General features: G+C 36.7%; 1 protein-coding gene across 1 annotated transcript; it reads left to right on the top strand.

The window, feature by feature from the left end:
- The first annotated feature begins 1517 nt into the window (after window positions 1-1517).
- Window positions 1518-5921, top strand: LOC134530733 (uncharacterized). The gene is made up of 2 exons (XM_063365855.1): window positions 1518-1956; window positions 4401-5921. Exons 1-2 carry the CDS (start codon window positions 1782-1784, stop codon window positions 5171-5173), a joined length of 948 nt encoding a protein of 315 aa, XP_063221925.1. The 5' UTR covers window positions 1518-1781; the 3' UTR covers window positions 5174-5921.
- The last annotated feature ends 12810 nt before the right edge of the window (window positions 5922-18731 follow it).

Raw genomic sequence — 18731 nt, 5'->3', positions numbered from 1 at the left:
CTGACTGTAGAACTCATGTAAATAGTAGTTATTTATTTTATTTTCTGTGAATATCTAACTATAATAAAGATTTTTGTGGAGACATTATATTTAGTTATGACTGATAGTTGTAGTATTCGGACTTTTTGGATGTACATAACGGTAGATAATTTTTCATTTATTTTAAATATTTTTTATTTATTTCATTACAGACCTCAATTCAATTCGTACATTGCCAAACTTGAAACAATCGTCTCTATTTGAACGGTGCTTGTAAATTTGAATCATAACTTGGGTGGCGTTCAAGTTATATTCGCTTCAGAAGACTAAATAAATAATTAATAGAATGAACATGTTATAGGATAGTAACTATTACTAACATCAGTTTCAATTGTTTTCTGAATTTGCTATGAAATCACGTGTTTATTTTTAATTTACTTCGTTTTTCATCTTGGCCAGCATGAGTTTTGTAAATATTACTAAAATAAACTACACACTTGCCAACACCATTAAAGTTTTCGGTTAAACAATTAACTGGCAAGAGAATACATTCTGGCGATACAATACAGCTTAGTGCGTAATAAGAGAATATGATAACATCATGGTAGCAAACATTATACACCAAGTTTGTACAACCGGCCCGAAATCGAGAAAGGTGGAGGAGAGCCAAGAGTGCTGGTTGTACGAATGGCAACCCTGTAAGGGCCGGGCCGTCTCGTCTCCGTCGCGCCTTTCTGTCTGCCTTACGGCTCGTGAGTCTCACCGGCCCGCTATGTTCTGTGGCCGCGCAGCTCGATGATTTTTACTTTTAATTACTGTGTACATAGTATGGAAGTTACATATACGCCCTCGCGGAATTGTGTAATGCATATTTCCTGCTAGAAATAAATGCTACGTACTTTTAATAACCTCTTAGTTATCAGGTTATTCTGACTTAAAAAAATTGAGAAAAATGTTAGACTTTGATCCATATACCTGGAATCGAGTTGTAAATCTGTTGAATTTGCCGTTTATTTCACATTTCTATTTTACTAAAGGCGTTCGTCTACCAAGCATTAGAACAGCGATGCAGTGTGTTTGAAATCCAAGCTTTTACAGAAAACTACGTAAAAGTTTCCAAATCTGTTTCCGTATGAAAACAACACGTACTTCAGGGAATGATGTTAAGAACTTTTTAAAATGAACCTCATTTCAAAAACAATATTTTAGAACCCCTCAACGTAGCCAAAAACGCGGTTTTCAGGCTGCGTTTTATTACAAACCATTCACGGGATACTTATGGCACTTCCCAAGGGTCATGCGCTGGACCTTGCTGGAAACTTTACACCGAAAAAAAATTATAGGGTCACCGCATTGAATTCCAAGAGGCACTTGTATTTCCACGGCATGTTTTGCACTTGGTGCGCTCTCAGCCGTCGACTCACCCTCGCCTTGTTCACGCAGGGCGAGGCGAAGAAGAGCCAGGTTGGCGCGCCTGGCCCCCCCCCCCCCCACTTCCGACACAGAGCGTGCAGTGAGCAACCGCTGTTAGGGCCCTGACACACGAGCGACCGAGTCGCGCGACTGAGACGCGCGACTCGGTCGCCGGGAAATCGCTTGCCATAAGATAGCATGGGCGTGGGTGAGAACCTGGCACACGGGCGACTGAGCGCGTCTCCATCGCGCGTCTGTCGCCAGCAGACGCGAATCCCCGCGACAGATCGCGGCGACCAGTCGTGCGGGAGCCTTGCACACGGGCGACTTTTAGCCGCGCGTCCGAGCGACTGTCGGTCAGTATCTGGTTGTATGTGCTGGCGAGGAAGATGGCGTTCGATTGTGACCGTTTTATAATCGAAATAGAATCAAGGCCAGCTATTTGGGATTCCAGATGTGATGAGTATGCTAACAAATGCAAAAAGGGAAAGGCATGGGAAGAGGTGTGCGATATGTTCGTTGAGAACTTCAAAGCCATGGATAGCGTCCATAAAAATAAAGCAGGTAAGTGTAATTTATAAATATAAGTGGTTAGTGGTGATCTGAATATTTCGTGCAGCCCTGCATTCACTTTATTTGTTTCAAATGTATTATAAACATAATTGTTCTACGTGAAGCCTATTTACTAGACAGAGTATTGCAATAATTTTATAAAACTTATAAAACGAATATAATATTTTTTTTCATTATTCCTTTATAGAAACGTTACTACGTTTTTAAATGATTTACAATCGTGAAGATTACTGTTCAAAATATTTACATTATTGTCGAAACTGTTTGGATGTGCCCGCTGCATTTTCGTATCGGGTGTTCTCTTCAAACGTCCGTTTAAGTATTCATATTACCACGAACCACCTGATATTGGCAATAATTACAACACATGTGAAATATTGTATAGTTAATATATCTCTTAACAACAAACAGGTGTGAAATTTTAACAGTTCGTGTTATTCTTCCCTCATAAAATACAAAACCACTGTGCGTGCATGTGAGTCATTGCCAATGTAAATAAATTAGCTATTAATGGAAGGGTTTGTTTTCAAATTACATTGCAGTATTTTGCTTCTACGCGGAATTCATTGTAACTTACGCTTATGTCTAATGTTTACGATAAACATAGAAATACAAGTAAAATACGATATAATATTGTTACGAACGTGGGAACGATAGGGTTCGAAAGGATAGCCCCTTTTTTAAATTAATTATCACTATTTTTATTGGTGCTACTATTTACAGTTTTATTTACAAGTTATCCTGGCTTGATATAGGCTCGAAATAAAGAAAGTCTCTCTCAGTCCGTCACAGTCTTACCGCAGCCACAGATCGCCGTAAAGTGTCCGCCGATGTCACACAGGGCACTTGCTGGCTTCGCCGATGTTATACACTCTCTTCCCAGAAGTCGCCCGGTCTTCGCCGCCTCGTCGCACAGGTCTTCGCCTCTCCACACTGCGCCAGACGCGCCACACAATTATCTGCTCTGATGCAACCGCCCCCTGCTGATATAGAGGTCGGCCTTACATTTAGAACCTTCGAGATGCTCTTTGACATTGCGCAACTAGGGACGTCCAGGATTACGTGCTGGGGCCGGCGACGATGTCGGAGAACATTCAAGAACCGTTCCATTGACCGACCAGGTGCAGCCAGGTCATTAGCGCAGGCAGGGCGAGGGTGAAGGGGGGGCAGGCAGGCCGCGTGTCATCAAGATAAAGATAAGGCACGCGCGGCGCTAATCTGTTTCCGAGAAGAGCATCGCTCCGTCCCCACTGCGACTGGGCTTGCACGTAACAATATAATTAAAAGTAGCGTAACAACTAACATAATTCCAAAGTGAACACATTTTCGCATACGGAAATTTTGTTTTCTCTATATTTTGTTTATGCCACAAAATTCACCATGGCTACTGTCCAATGTAACGGTTATACGGTTATAACTATTACGTTGTTGAATGTGACACCTCTATAAAAGTTAAATTTCACTAGTATTGTTCACTCTTCAAAGCAAAAAATATTGCCATGGCACTGACCCTTGTTCACTAGAAAAGTAATCGGAAAACTTTTCTCGGATTGTTAAAGCTGATCGTGTATTTCCTGGTCGTGTAAGCGGCTCCCCTTCATCTAGTCCCACGACGTTCAGAGTGCTGTCAAATTCAACACCATCCCTTTCTCTAACAAAATTGTGTAAAATACAACATGCTTTCACTATAGTTTCTGCGTTTTCAATTTTCACGTCCAATGGCCTGTGAAAGATACGCCACTTATTTGTAAGTATGCCGAAAGTGCATTCGATGTAACGTCTGGCTCGTGACAGCCTGTAGTTAAATATTTTCTTTTTTTGAGTAAGATTTTTCCCACCATAAGGCCTCTGCATGTGAGTTGAAAGAGCAAATGCTTCGTCACCTACGAAGGTAAAGGGAAGTGGCTCTCCATTTTCAACTATTGGCCTATCACTTGGGATGTTCAACGTATTATCCTTCATCTTCTGAAACAGCTCACTGTTTTTATATATTGCTGAGTCTGATGATTTTCCATAAGAACCAACATCAACAAATAAAAACCTATAATTAGAGTCGCATAATGCTAACAACACCATGGAAAAATATTTCTTGTAGGAAAAATAGGTTGACCCACTTTTAGCAGGTTGAATAAGCCTTACATGCTTGCCATCTATTGATCCTAAACAGTTTGGGAAATTTGCACGTGTTCCAAAACCGTCAGCAATCTTCAGCCAGTCCTCTTGCATTAACTGCGGGAAACATGCTTCATGTAAAAGCCGCCATATTGTTTCACACACTTCAATAACAATCTTGCGACATGTGGAAATTCCACAACGGAATGTGTAATGCAATTCTGTGAACGAACATCCTGTAGCAAGGTACCTGCAAAAAAAAAAAAAAAAAAACACACACACTAAAAATATGCACCTTACATTATTGTTTTTTTTTTTTTCAGCTGCAGATCTGCAACGGAAATGGAAGAATCTACGTGACTGTTTCAGAAGAGAACTGGCTAAACAGAGGAATTGTAAATCAGGTTCTGCAGCAGATGGCAGGAAACAATATATATATTTCCAGCAGTTAACTTTCCTATTGCCAGTATGCGACACCAAACCTACAACAGAAGAATCTCCAGACTTGCACACGCAAGCCACACCCGCAGCAGCTACATCTACGGCACCTACTTCTCTTAAAAGAAAAAAACCGTCACCAGAAACAGAAGAACTTGAGCTACTTCAGTCGCTTAGAAGAAATATGGAAAAACGACATGCAGGTAGAGAAGAAGAAGACAGTGACAGGCATTTCTTGTTGAGTCTTTTGCCGTACTTCAAACGTCTGCCAGACGATATGAAACTTGAAGTTCAAAGCGACTTTTTAAACACCTTAAGAAGGTACAATCAGGTGTCAATTTCTGGTCATCGATGTCCTTCTCAGACTTCTGTCTACCCTCATTCTTCTCCATCAGTGATCACAGGCCCATCATTTGTTTCGCTTCCATACCCTAGTAGTAATACAAGTACCTCTGGAGTACGCAACCAACAATTTACACCCACCATCAGTCAGTCTTACAACTACGGGTCTCATTCAACTTCAGAAACATCGCAGTTAATGAGTCAACCCCAGCAGCCGCTGCAATGCCACGCCTTATCACCAATGTCACCAGCAGCTTCCTCATCAGTATCTCTCCAGTCTGATACGTCAAGTATTTGTGAAGACTATTTTAACTGATACCTAATAAATTATAAGACATGTGACCTTCATGGAAAGAGCAGTTTCAGTGAATAACAAATAAATATGTTATCTAACAATTTTCTTCTAAATTTATGAAAGAATTTATTTTCGTGTGCAAAACGATAAACATTTATGTGTTGGATCTTTGAGACAATATCGTGTCACGTAATAATAAATGTTACTTATTTGGGGTATGTTCAGAAAATGTTTTTTTTTAATAATATGATAATAAATGCTTCAACTATACCCTTAAAATACATGTAACTGTCTAATTAAATTATAATTTCAGCCGTAGCCAAACACATTTCACTCCTGTGTTCCTTGTACAACTATGAAATGAACTATTTGTCTGCTTATACAAGTGTACCCACCTTAATGTAATTGCAAGTCTCTCTTCAGCAGGGATACTTCTTCTCATACTTGTGTCAACTTTTTCAATGTGAATTTTCAGTACATCCAGAAGATCCGAGAAAGTACTCCGAGACATTCTGAAATAGTTAAAATATTTCGAATTGTCTTCTTTTAGCTCACTCATAATCGTATAAAACTGGCCCCTTGCTAAGCGGTCTGCAGTTATTGGGTGCATCCATAGTACACGTTGCCTGCGACGACGCCGGCGCCGACGGCAACGACGCCTTAGGACAATGCCAAGAACTGTTTCTTCGTCGGTGTCCATATTCACAGTGAAGAGTGTGTCGCGTGAACCTGGCACACGAGCGTCTCGGTCGCGCGGCTGAGTCGCTCTACTCGGTCGCTTGGACGCTCGACTGCAGTCGCGCGTCTCAGTCGCGCGACCGAGACGCTCGTGTGCCAGGGCCCTTAGGTGTTGTTAAGAGTGAGGAGGGGGGGGGGGTGAATCGCTGCACGTGGACGGATTGTCTTTTTTTCTTTTCTAATCTTACGTCATTATGTTCAGCTATTTTCTTTGTGTATTTAGATGTATGTAGGTGGACATAGGGAATCATCCGAGGACTTGTGCATGATCTTTCAGCGTGGATCCTAGGACTTTTGGTAATCCGAGGACCTCGGATTCATGCTGTACTGCCAACCAAGTGTGTAAAAATATAATTTTTTTTAATTTTTTTTATATCCCCGGATGGACCGTAGACAATCAAATGTGTAGTTGGTGGCGTGTGTTACCACCACGTTGCGCTAGTGTCGTTGCAACTTACACACCCTTACACGCGGTGTGTAATGCATGTTTCTCTACGCTCCAAACGAAGACATTTCCTCCGAGTTTACACACTTCTAATAAACATCTCCATAGTGTCTTACGCCGGTTGCGAGGACGTCGTTGACTTCTCTCATTTCACACATTGCGAAGCCACAGGCGAATGATTCTAGCAACCAGTTTGCTATGTCGTACTTACTCCTGAGTAAACAACGCTTGCTTGTCGCCCAGGATCCTAGTAGTCGTCGCGACAGACATTCGCTCCTTTAATCGCAGGAATACATTGTCAATACCTGCAATGACGTGGCCACCACTCACCAAGTGCAAGGTTTCCCTACATAAAGCAAACACGCTTTAAAGAATTGATTGTGTGGAAACTAGCTTTCCATTCGTTAACAAAATAAACCTATGGTCGCGGTAGATAGCAAGTACGGCTGCGTTGCATAAACCCTCACCGGCTTGACAATACGCTGCTGCCGTTGACTTGAAGCATTGCTCTTATTATCATTCACACATCACGAAGCTGATGAGTATGCGCAGAAATGATACACCTATGGTGATCACTATAAATGCCCAGCAAATCGAGTAAGGACTAACACCGGACATAATATATATGATCGTGTGTCACTGAATAACTCACAGATGTAAGTTGTTAAATATATTTCAATATTTTCATTAATTTTGGAGTTGGTCGATCTACTGTTGAGATGTACGAAGAAGGAAAACAGCGCGAACGGAAGGTTAACCGACGTACCTACGTATTGACGGTACGTAGCGCGTGCTTACCAAAACAATATCTGCAGACTAGCACCATTTGCAGGTAACCACGCTGGTCTGGCTCAAAGAGTATTTCATATTATTAATAGTGGCCACAGAACATTATTGGAATAGTTCCTAGTCCTTGTTTCCTTGTACGACACAGTTGGCAGCAACGAACAACTTTTATCTAATTGTATTTATTTATTTACCTCCACAAAAATTTTAAAATGCCTTGTTAATAAAGACAGTTACAGAGCGAAATTGTAAATGGAACATGAAAACTTCCTGTAAGCGAGTTATGGTATTTACAATACTCTGCACTGGACGAGTGTACACCAGTGTAGCAAATGGATGACGCCATTAGTAAACTATGATAAACTTTGAGGCATTTCCATTGGTGTTTAAATGGGGGATTTTACAACGGAAATTTTTTATGCTATGACACCTTTTGTTTGATTGTATTATCCGAACATCGTGTTTAGCAAGACAAAATGTTTCATAATATCTGTTAGTAATTTAATTTATAGTAATTTAGAGTAGACCAATAACATGTCAGGATTTTGAATTTTTATGTATGCCCATATACTACCATAATTAAGACACGATCGTACCACAATTTACCTGAACATAAGGCGTCTGTACCTGAATATCGCTCAGTGGTTGGTTTCTCATAAAATTTAATTTAAACTTAATTGGTGATTGTCATTTCAAAAATGTTTCAAATTTTATTATGTAAACAATAAAAATTTTGTTTGTCAGTGTGACATTTTACAGTTCTGAAGAAAGTAAAGCAGTTTGTTGTTGCAAAATTTATCCACTTAACATTAGAGGTAATGCTGACAAGCTATCAAAGGATTATTTGCCAACATGCAAAAATAGTTGGGATGGAATTATTTATGATCATTTTAGCTCCTCCTCTGGGCCAGACTGGACGAACATACCTTCAGTTTCTCAGAAACGAATCGCATTGCTTAGTTTAGTCAAATAGCTGTTAGTGTTTGAATGATCAGTTTCTACCATGGTCATATAGATAGGTCTGGCAACATCCTATCCCTTTGCCTTGGCGTACCTTGTCGGCTTAGTGAGGCTCGCGGCGGCCTGCGAATTAATGGCTCTAGTTGCACTTGCACTTCCACATTGCCTTAAATGGAAGTTTTTAATAAAAAAAATATATTTTTTAAAAAACGGTTCCTTTTTAAACGTCGGGTAAATTTTAGCGTTTCCTAATTTATTTGGAAACTTTCTAGAGTTTGAATACATAGCAATAATTTGTAATTTTACCGAAATTGCCAATTAAACTTTTAATCCAAAGGAATGTTCTTTAGTCGATATTTTTTAAGATGTACATATATGTTTGTCGCGTGGCGTAATGGTTAAGGTCGTGGGATGTTAGTCACGCGGTCCGCTGTTTGATTCCCAGTCGGCTGAGTAGGTCATTATTTTTTTTTTGTTTCTCGCATAATGAACCTTTTAATACAGACATTAAATACGTTAAAACAATTATATTACATAATCAGGAGAGAGTTCGAATAAAAATAAACATTTACAAAAGTTCTAGCAAGTAATGTTTTGCTCTGCTTTTTATTTATTATCAAGAGAAATATAGTGTATCCTATTCCTATCAAATAATACGCGTTTTTACTGTGTAAGTTGTTAATTTCTGCTAACTGTTTGAATGTATTTAGTTTCTGTTAAAAACGTAAAATTTCATAAGAGCAATATTACCTTTTTTTTCCATTTTCCAATAAAATAATACGTTTTTAACTGTTTGAGTATATTTGACTTCTATTAACAAACATTTTAATACATTTTTAATTGTTTGAATATAATTGAATTCTGTTAAAAAATATTTTTAATTCGTTTGATTTCTGTTAAAAATGTATTATTTTATTCGAGATATAAGTACATTTCCTTTTTTCCCTTTTTCCAATAAAATAATATGTTTTCAATAGAAATTCAATACATTCTCACAATTAACAGTAATTAAATATATTACTTCGGCCATAATAAAGCCAATGTTCATAGAAATTGTTTTATGTATTTAAAATTAAAACTTGTCTCGCAAAAGATCTAACACCCATTTTATAATTAGAGCTTGTGTAATATATTTATATTCGGATGTTGTTATATATTACTTGTATACCTACTTATGTATGAACAATAGGTACATATAGTCCATACACACAAATATACATTTATGCATACATACAGGTACTTAAATTATTTAACATCAATTTAGGTACCTTTGTATGTATATATTTAGCTCAATGTTGCCAACCTTTTGAAACATATTTATGCTACAACTCAGAAAAAAAAATGCTATTCTGAGAAAAATTATGCTACATTTAACCAATTTTTTTAAAGTTATTTACTAAGGTAGAAAAACATAGCTTTTACGACGCAAAATAATAAAGCTGTAAAAATTTGCTAAAACTTAATATTGCACATAAATTATTATAATATGTATTATTATAAATTAATATCCATTTTCTTTATAATCCAATCTTTTTTTCTTTACACACACACACACACACACACACACACACACACACACATATTAATAGCCAAATACAGCTAAGGAAGAGCTTCATCCTCTATACTGCTGTCATCAGCAGAATTTAGCACATTCGCAGAAGTCAAAGTACTGGTGCTGGGATACAAAGTTGTCTTTGTCATGCGGCCAACTATGCTTTTGGTTGGAGTGAAGCCTGTACAGCATCCAGACATCTTCACTGTTTGTCTTGCTTGAAGCTTGAAGTGTTCCATTGATCGTGGAAGTAATCATGCGATTGCGCTTTGCAGTTTTCATGTCATTAACTTGGGGAAAAAATTCTCTCTGCATCAGCATTGGCACGAGGTATGGACAAAACAGAGAGAGCGAAGTGAGGGAGCGCCTTGAACACATCATTCCCATGGTCATGCTTGAGCAAGACGTCGCTGAAAGATAGCCGTGTGTGTGGCTGTGTAATCAGAGATCCCAGTCCTTGCATGTAGCACCGAAACTGTGTTATCTACTGCTCTTATTACACCGAGCTCTCTGTGGTAGTTCCGAGTGGTACCGTTTGGAGCGCTACGCTAAACGCTGCCGCAATTGTCGCTGTGGAAGAGGAATATTCTTCATTCCATTGTTGAAGCCCAAGAGTAACCATGCGTCTCGTGTACGCCGGTCACGTGTACGTGTTGTGAATATTTTTTGTAGCACGAGTTATTGTGAAGTGGGGCAGCATAAGGTATGTATCAATTTCCTGTTTTTTTTTGTTTTTTTTTTTAAATAATTTGGGTACGTAGTATAGTGGTCACTATGTGCTGAAGGTCTGTAACTACATTGTTTGCTAGTTTATTTTGTTTTTTTTGTAATTGATATTGCGACGAGAAGCATTTGGCTTCTTTATAAATAAGCCTTGTATAATAATTATGCCTATATGCCTATTCGTCATTTTATTTTGGTTCTGGCAATAAAGCTTTGCAAAGCAATTATATTGTTGGTAAATGTATTAAAGGGGCTTTAATTAAAATAATTTTAAGAATGCAAACCGAAAGCTAGGTACGAGGTTTTTAGTCTAATAATGTCCTGGTGTGCAAAACTTTGCCCGATAAATAAGTTACAGAGCATTTTGTGCAAAAAATTCTAATGCGGGGATAACTTTTCAAATCACACTTTTAATTTAGGTATATAGCTTTAAATGGGTGCACAACAAATACCTACTTAATATGAAAATTTAAGATAACGAATAAACCCTTCAATATTTAGGCAAAAACTTTTGACCTATTGCATTTGCTATTTACCAGTCTATAGGACTAATGATTTTAGAATATTAAAAATATTATTATTATACATAATGTTTTACAAAATATGTAGTACAATTATTTAATATAGCATTATTTTAACTAAACAAGTTTAACCTACTACTGAAACGTTAGGTTTTCTATATGTATATGTATTTTTTTATTTATTATTATTTGAGTGCCTACCAACAGTCAAAGCATTTAACAGGTGGGCACTTAACAAATATTACATAAAGAAATAACAATAACATACACAAAACACAATGATAAACACAACAATAAAAATGGGACAACACAAACATAAACACATGACAAAAGACACATATAAGATTATAATAGCTAAATTTGTCAATTTTAAACTAATTCTTATCAATGAAATAACAATAAAACATTATTTACATCAGAAGTTATCTTAACTGCAAGAAAATTAAGAATTCAAAATGTCTTTCATTGAGATTTTTGCCCTTTGGAAAGAGTCTAAATCTTTCAAAATATCATTGCAATTATCAGTACACCGTTTTGATAGTTCATTTTTTATGTGATACGTTCGAAAGGGTCGCATTGTTCTATGATTTAATGAAAGAACTCGAAGACCAATTTTGTTTAATATTTCAGTGCTGCGGTAAACATTTATAAAACAATTGATTACAAAAACAGTATCAGTAACTTTCCTTCTAAACTGTAGTGTATGCGTGTTCAGGATTTCAAGGGTTAAGTCATAGTTAAAATTCTCTGAATTATCATCTATTAAATGTTTGTTAAAATGTATCTAAACATTTTATTTTGTATATTTTGAAGTCTATTTGAGTCAGTGGTAGTTATAGAGTTCCAGATGACAGAGCCATACTCTAATCTCGATCTTACTAAGGTAGAAAAAAGACTAATTACAGAATCAAAGAGAGCTAGCTAAATAAATTAAATATTTTATAAGCCCAATTATTTTGTTTGCACTTGCAATTAAATTATCCACGTGGTGATGAAAGTAAAATTTTGAATCTAGGAGAATACCTTGATCACGCATACAATAAGTTCTCTGTATCATGTTGTTGTTTATTACATAGTTAAAATTTTCTGTATATGTTTTCCTAGAATATGATATTATTTTAATCTTCTTAAGATTTAAATTCATTCCGTTAGTTTGACACCACTTAGTTACATTATTTATATCTTCTTGCAACAATATACAATCACTTGGTGTTCTAATAGTACTATATATTTTTAGATGTGTATATATATACACACATACATATACACACTCACACACACCTATATATATACACACACTTATACGTGTCTAGGGCCCCATTCGAGAACTTACTCCCTTAAGGTGAATCAGAGGACTCAGAAGCAACTGACCTGAGACAGTGTTTGCGAGGACAATCGTCTTAACAAGTGAACGAGAGGACCTTTCAGTGCGAGGACCTACTGCAGTGTGGCTTCGAATGGTACCACAGTTGGTTAAATCGTTTCACTTGTCAATAAAATACACTTTTTAAATTTTTTTATTTGCGATTTCAGCAAAAATGCAGTTTATCATTACCGAATAAATGCTATATTTTTGCTAAAATAAAGTTTTTATAATCCTTGTTTTTAGTACTATGTAATCACGTGTGAATTAAAAGTATTTTAATAAATTATGCAAATTCATGTTCTTTTGCCTATAAAGAAAGAAAATAAATTGCACACTTTTGGCTTGTTTCTTCAATTAATATAATATATATATTTCCAGAAGTTGTTTAGGCCTAATCCTAGATTGGTAAATTAAAACATCTATAATGTGATACTTTGTATTTTATAAATGATATCTAAAGTCGTATAATGGAAATCGGGAAACACTTGTGTATTATCGCTTGCACAAGATTGAAAATAAATTCTTTGCTAAGCGGGGAAACAGTCTCGCAGCTTTGTCTTACAGGTGGTTGTGGCAAACGTCCAAAGCACGTAAATATGTGTGACAAAGAAATATTTCCTGCGAAAATTGCCAGATATGTAAAAGTATGATGGATTTTTAAATTCATTAGCTATGACCAGGGGCGTAGGGAAGGGGGAGGTTATATGGATCCATTCATCCCCCTCCCCCCCACAAATGTGTGGAAATTTTTTTACTCGAGTTGCGTTTGTTATTTTAGCATTCAAAAATTAATAATATTTATAGCAGTACAATATTCAATGTTATATCATTAAAACTGCTAAAATAGACCCATTTTTAACCTAAAAATCAACATTTTTCCGGGGGAGGACCCCCGGACCAACAGCTTTATAAGGAGGACGGGTGAATAGCCAAATGTTTAATCCCCCCCCCCCCCCAACTAAAATCCTGGCTACGCCTTTGGCTAAGACTATTTTAATGTACGTTGTTATAATAATCAAAACACGAAATACATACTGCATGAATGATTAGAGGCAGATTATTTCCAAACACATTTTAGTGTCGCGAACAATAAATTTGTTTGGTACCGTATTTATTTTTGCTGTATTTTGTGTTAGTAAGCCTTGTGCATTTGAAGAGTTCGTGAGGATCTAATATCACACACTGCGCGCATTACAGTGAATATAAGGACGTCTTCAATTGTAACAGTCTAAACGAGGACCCTTACACATGTGTGTTAGTAACCTTGTGTTTAAGGCGTTTGCTAGGATTTAATATCACACACTGCGAGCATTATAGTGAATATAAGGACGTCTTCAATTGTAACAGTCTAAACGAGGACCCTTACACATGTGTGTTAGTAACCTTGTGCGTTCAAGGCGTTTGCGAGGACTGCGCGCATTACATTGAATATAAGGACGTCTTCAATTTTAACATTCTAAACGAGGACACATTTCTTCGCAGCTTGGTTGCAAAGGATATCACCGGGACATGTTTATATGACCCTCGCTCAAGTCGCTCCCCCTACCAGCCCTCCTTTTCGCTGAACTCAACCCCATTCCCGTTATCTTTTTGCTTGTATATGTCTCCGAGCAAGACGAAGTACAATCCTACAACCATTCTTTTAATTCTATAGCTGTGTGTGTGGAGGAGTATTTAGTTTGTCGGGTTCTCGTCTATCATGGCCTGATAAGCGAAATGCGACGCTTGCCTTCTTCGATTCCAGGGGAAGCGAGTGGCGTGGGTGGCGGTGCTGGGCTGCGTGGGCCGAGGTTACTGTGCCGGCAGTGAGGCTGGTTGGGTGCGGGGCTGCGGCCCAAATAGCGATATCAAATGTAAAAGTTTTGGCGAGTGACTAAATTTACCGGTCACAGGCAGCACCCGGGCCTTATAACGCTTTTTTAATTACAAGTAATTTTATTTTATTTCGGTTCACATCAATTATTTTTTTTATTATTTTTTTTTCTGCCCGTGTCCGTAGGCCGTTTGGGTAAGGGAGGCCCAAGCCTCCCACCCCACTTCGTAAAGTTTTTCGCCGTGAGTCTGTGTACCGCGTGCAGTTTCATGTTTTAATTTCCTAGTTTCTCAGTTCGAAGCATCTACTAATTATCTGACGTCTTGTAAACCGAGATCAGTCGTGGCTTCAAAAATAATGTAAACTGACATTTTGTAAATTTTGTAAAATTAATTGAATAATCAATATCTTCACAAAATCCAAATCTTTAATTTCACCACCGAGATAAACATTCCACCTTCATCTTAAAAGAAAAGGTTTCGTCTGTGTTTTGTCAATCATGGCCGTCATGGCCGACAATTAAGAGGCCTATACAGACAGTCTTCAGGGCGTGATTGTAGGGCCTTTTGTTTAGAAGAATTTGCAGCTACTCATTACAGATAAAACTGTCATGTTTTTTTTTGTGTATTGGGAAAGGATGAATGGGTCGATCTATAATTTTTTATAATGCTTTTTAAAATTCGTAACATAGGTAAAACTATTTCCGAATGTGTGGTTTTACGCAGCTGTTTTATGTATCGTGTGTAATGCATACAAAAAAGTAGACACACACAACGATAGAGTACCTATTAATCGTTGATTAAAATTGTGTAAAAAAATACATAGGTCACCGCTGAAAATCTCTCAGAATTCTTCTACGACGAAATATATTTCCGCACATTTATTCTGCCGCGAAGTGTCTCCCTTGCGCGGCGTATTCTTCAGCCGGCGACTGGAGCCGGGGAGTGGGGCGGCTGCTGTGAAGGCAGTCTGACGGCTGCTCGGTCGCCTTATCAGCGCGTCGGGGTATCGGATATCGCGATAACACATGTGTTCGCAGGAAAAGTGTCTACCGCTGAGGCCGCCTGGTCGGGAAGTAATAAACAAGCGCGGCTCGTGAGGAAGGGCGCAGGGGGCGATAGCCTCTTCCGAGCCCAAATTTTACTTCTTATTTCTTTGTAGGGAATATTAATGTTAACTTAAATACTTTCGTAAATGTGCTAAACTCTTCTTTCAATCAAAATTTGTACGAAAATACTACATTTCAGTATTTGAGACCATATATTTGGTGAATATCCCAAGGGCCATGTCATGATTACTAACTGCATCCTCCCGTGTGTGAGAGCCCTGTCCGAGAGGTCTTCCTGGAGCCGCCATTGGTAAGAAAATCTAGGATTCAGGCAGTTATTCCCAGAGAGAACCTCAACCACGCCTTATATTAGCTTCACCTGTATGTTTGTAACCGACTCCTTTGGGTGCGATTTTGACCCACTTTAAACGGTCAGATTTCATTCAAACTTTGTAGATTTATCGAGGACCGATGACAATACACTAATTTAATAAGATTATTCCATTATTTAATTTGTAAAATAAGATTTTTGTCAATATATAATTTTCATCTATAGTCGATAAGGTAGGAATTTATGTTAAAATTAATTTCCAACCATTATCTTTAGCCGATTTCTCTAATATTAACAAATTTCCGAATACCAAAGAGAATTTTCAATTCAACAAAATAAGCAGGAATTTAAATTTACAATTTTTTGAGGAAAGAGCCTTGTTTGCTGTTGTAATGAATGGTGATTGAGTTACCTATTAATTTTGTTCTAATAAAAATAATAGTTTAAAAAACTAAAAAATACGCTTTTATAAATAAACTAAACTAAATAGTAGAAAATAATTAATAGTTCAAAAAACTAAAAAAACATGCTTTGTATAAAAAACCAAACTAATAAATATAAATTAACACAAAATTTTTTTTTAATAAGTTTTAATTAAGAATAGTGTAAATTTTTTTATTAAATATAAATTAATAATAGTATAAATAATAAAAAATTACACACAAACTTGACTGTTTCCGCAGTACATTAAAGATTTGAACATTTATAATAAACACTTGGGTAGGTGGTGCTTGAGGCACCGATAACGAATAATAGCTTTTAATCTATAATTAATTGAATAGCATAATTTTAACGAAGCAGCTTTTAGACGCACGAGTTTGTGAGATGAGAAAATATCTAAATTAAGTAATAGGGATAATTACATATGGAGCCTAATGAAAAGCTTCATTAATAAAGCAGAGAAAATACCACCGCTTAAATGATTAAAATTTTTCATAAATACTATGTAACCTGCATCTAGCGAAGTCCTCGTATTCTGCTTTTGAGATATAGTGTGTAAAAAAAATATCACGTCCTCAGAGTCGGCTGCTAAGCACAAGTGTGTCGTGACTGCGTCCTCAGATTCCGCGCTAACTACTTGAGTGTGTGTTTTTGAAAGTGTGTGTATAGCTGTGTAAGGGTCCTTATATAAGATGAGCAACGCCAAACGATACACAGCGTGTGTAAAGACGGGCGACAGTAGCACAACGTGGTGGATACACACGCGAACTACATGGTTGACCCTTCAAGTTTTATCCGAGGACCCGGCGAAAATCCTTCCAACACCAGGTTGATCGTAGAACGCGAATCCGAGGAATTTTAATCCGAGGACCTGTGTAAGGTCCTCGGATCGCCACAGGTCCTCACATCCACGCTGAAAATTCATGTGCAGGTCCTCGTATAGGGCGCCAAACACAGTCACACACACGCTTATTTAAAATTAAGTTACTTAATAATTTAACAAACCTTTCCGACAAATAACATCATACTACATAGGTAAAAGCACTGTAGGCATGCTTCATGGAACTAATTTTTTTCTTCAGTTTTTTTCCTACTTGCTAATAAAGGTAAAGTTACGTATTGCGTATCCAAGTTAACCCTTTAATCCTGATGGTATGACCCTGATGGCATGTTCATGTGGTACATGAAGTTTTTTTTTTTTTTGTGGGAAGGTTCGTAGCGCCAACGCGTTTCGCGCGTCAGCCCGAAACCTGACGTAATTTATATTTTACATCACGTTTCGCGCGACAGCGCCTTCCCACTGCTAAAAAAATAAGCATCATGTACCACAGGATCAGGTGTACAGGATCATGCCATCAGTATCAAAGGTATATTTGTATACACCTGGATACGGAATTCGGAACTTTTACCTTGCATAAAAATGTTTTAAGGCATAATAAGGAAAATTGTTCTGCTCTGGCTTCTTCGTTAGTCTTGGTATGTGAAGTGGTGGGAGGAAAGTTAAGAAAGCCAGTAAGGAGATAATCTATTTTAATGGATATATTTACAATGCGATTATATTATTTATGGCATATCATCTTAGTTGCAGCATAATAAAAAATGCAAATATATTTTTACAAGTATCAGAACTCTGCTTTAAAGTTTTATGGCAGATTTAGTATGCAAAAAACCACATTATTTTAAGATATCATGCATAAGAACCACTTGCATAAGCAAAGGGTAAACAATCTCTCATTTATCTCTTCACCATTCCCCTTTTAAAAATCCAAAAATAAACACACTAGAGCTGAACTTCATTTTTAACATTTATGGTGTTCTATCTTAAATGTTTCAATTTTGATTCTTCATAGTTTGAAATTACAACACACATGTACCTACTTATTTCAAAGTAAAAAAAAATCAGCATTATCTACATGGAAAATAAAACAAAAATTTAAATAAAACTTTCTTTGTTAAATTGAGATGTGAAGATGCACTAGGGTTAATCGCCAATGGTAATAAAATTTTAAAAATATGACAAATTGTACTTGTAGATGATAATTTGCTATTTTATTTGTAGAGTATTCAGTGGTAAGTGAAGGCTTGATAAAATGTTTTTATTTACAGTGCATTAAACTAATATTCATTTATTGATGTTTTACAGACTTGTGTTCCATATAAATGAAGAAGGATCTAAGGTTAAAAGAGTGAAACGACAACCTGCTGCTGTACACACAAGAGTGGTGTCATTAATAGAGACTCTGACTCATTTAAAAGAAATGTGGAGATTGTAAATAGTAAAATGATTTTCTTTTTTAATGTTGATATGTACCTCTATAAATGTAAGTTTTAATGTTGATAATGCACACCTATGAATGTAAACCTGTGTCATATTTCTTTATTGTTTATAAAAAAGATTTCGTGATTTGTTATTACAGCCATTTTGTATTATTTCAGCTTTGAGAATATAAATTTTAAGCTGTTTTTTTTAGTTGAGCTATTTTTAATATGTTTGATGGTAACGGAGCATACTATGTAAATTGTGGTGTATTCGGACTTGTTTATTGTATTATTGTTAGTGTGTTACCAATAAATTCTTATTTGCAATTATTATTTGGGGTTTAAAACTTTAAATTTGTAAAGCTACTGTGCTTCTATTGATAGGAGGATAATAATTTCTCCGTGGTGTTGTTAGTTATTTATAATAAGTATTTATTCTCTAGAGATTAACTTTTTTGAAACTTTTTACAGTCAAGGCCCATACCGACAAGCCATGTCCTCAAGAAACTTGCCTTTGTTGCATTGTTTTTCTTTAAGATTGTGTTTAACTGTAAATAGCGCAAAACAGTCACTTTTTAAACATGAAATATTGTTTC

Source organism: Bacillus rossius, chromosome 3 (assembly GCF_032445375.1).
Source record: "Bacillus rossius redtenbacheri isolate Brsri chromosome 3, Brsri_v3, whole genome shotgun sequence".
Classification (NCBI taxonomy): Eukaryota; Metazoa; Arthropoda; class Insecta; order Phasmatodea; family Bacillidae; genus Bacillus; species Bacillus rossius.
The sequence above is the reverse complement of the archived record's forward strand: the minus strand, read 5'-3'. Positions and strand labels throughout refer to the sequence as shown.

What these genes read in the sequence shown, in the direction of transcription:
- LOC134530733 (XM_063365855.1), top strand. Translation starts at nt 1,782, where the DNA reads ATGGCGTTCGATTGTGACCGTTTTATAATCGAAATAGAATCAAGGCCA. An exon ending in CGTCCATAAAAATAAAGCAG is followed by an intron (nt 1,957 to 4,400) that starts GTAAGTGTAATT and finishes TTTTTTTTTCAG; the next exon opens with CTGCAGATCTGCAACGGAAA.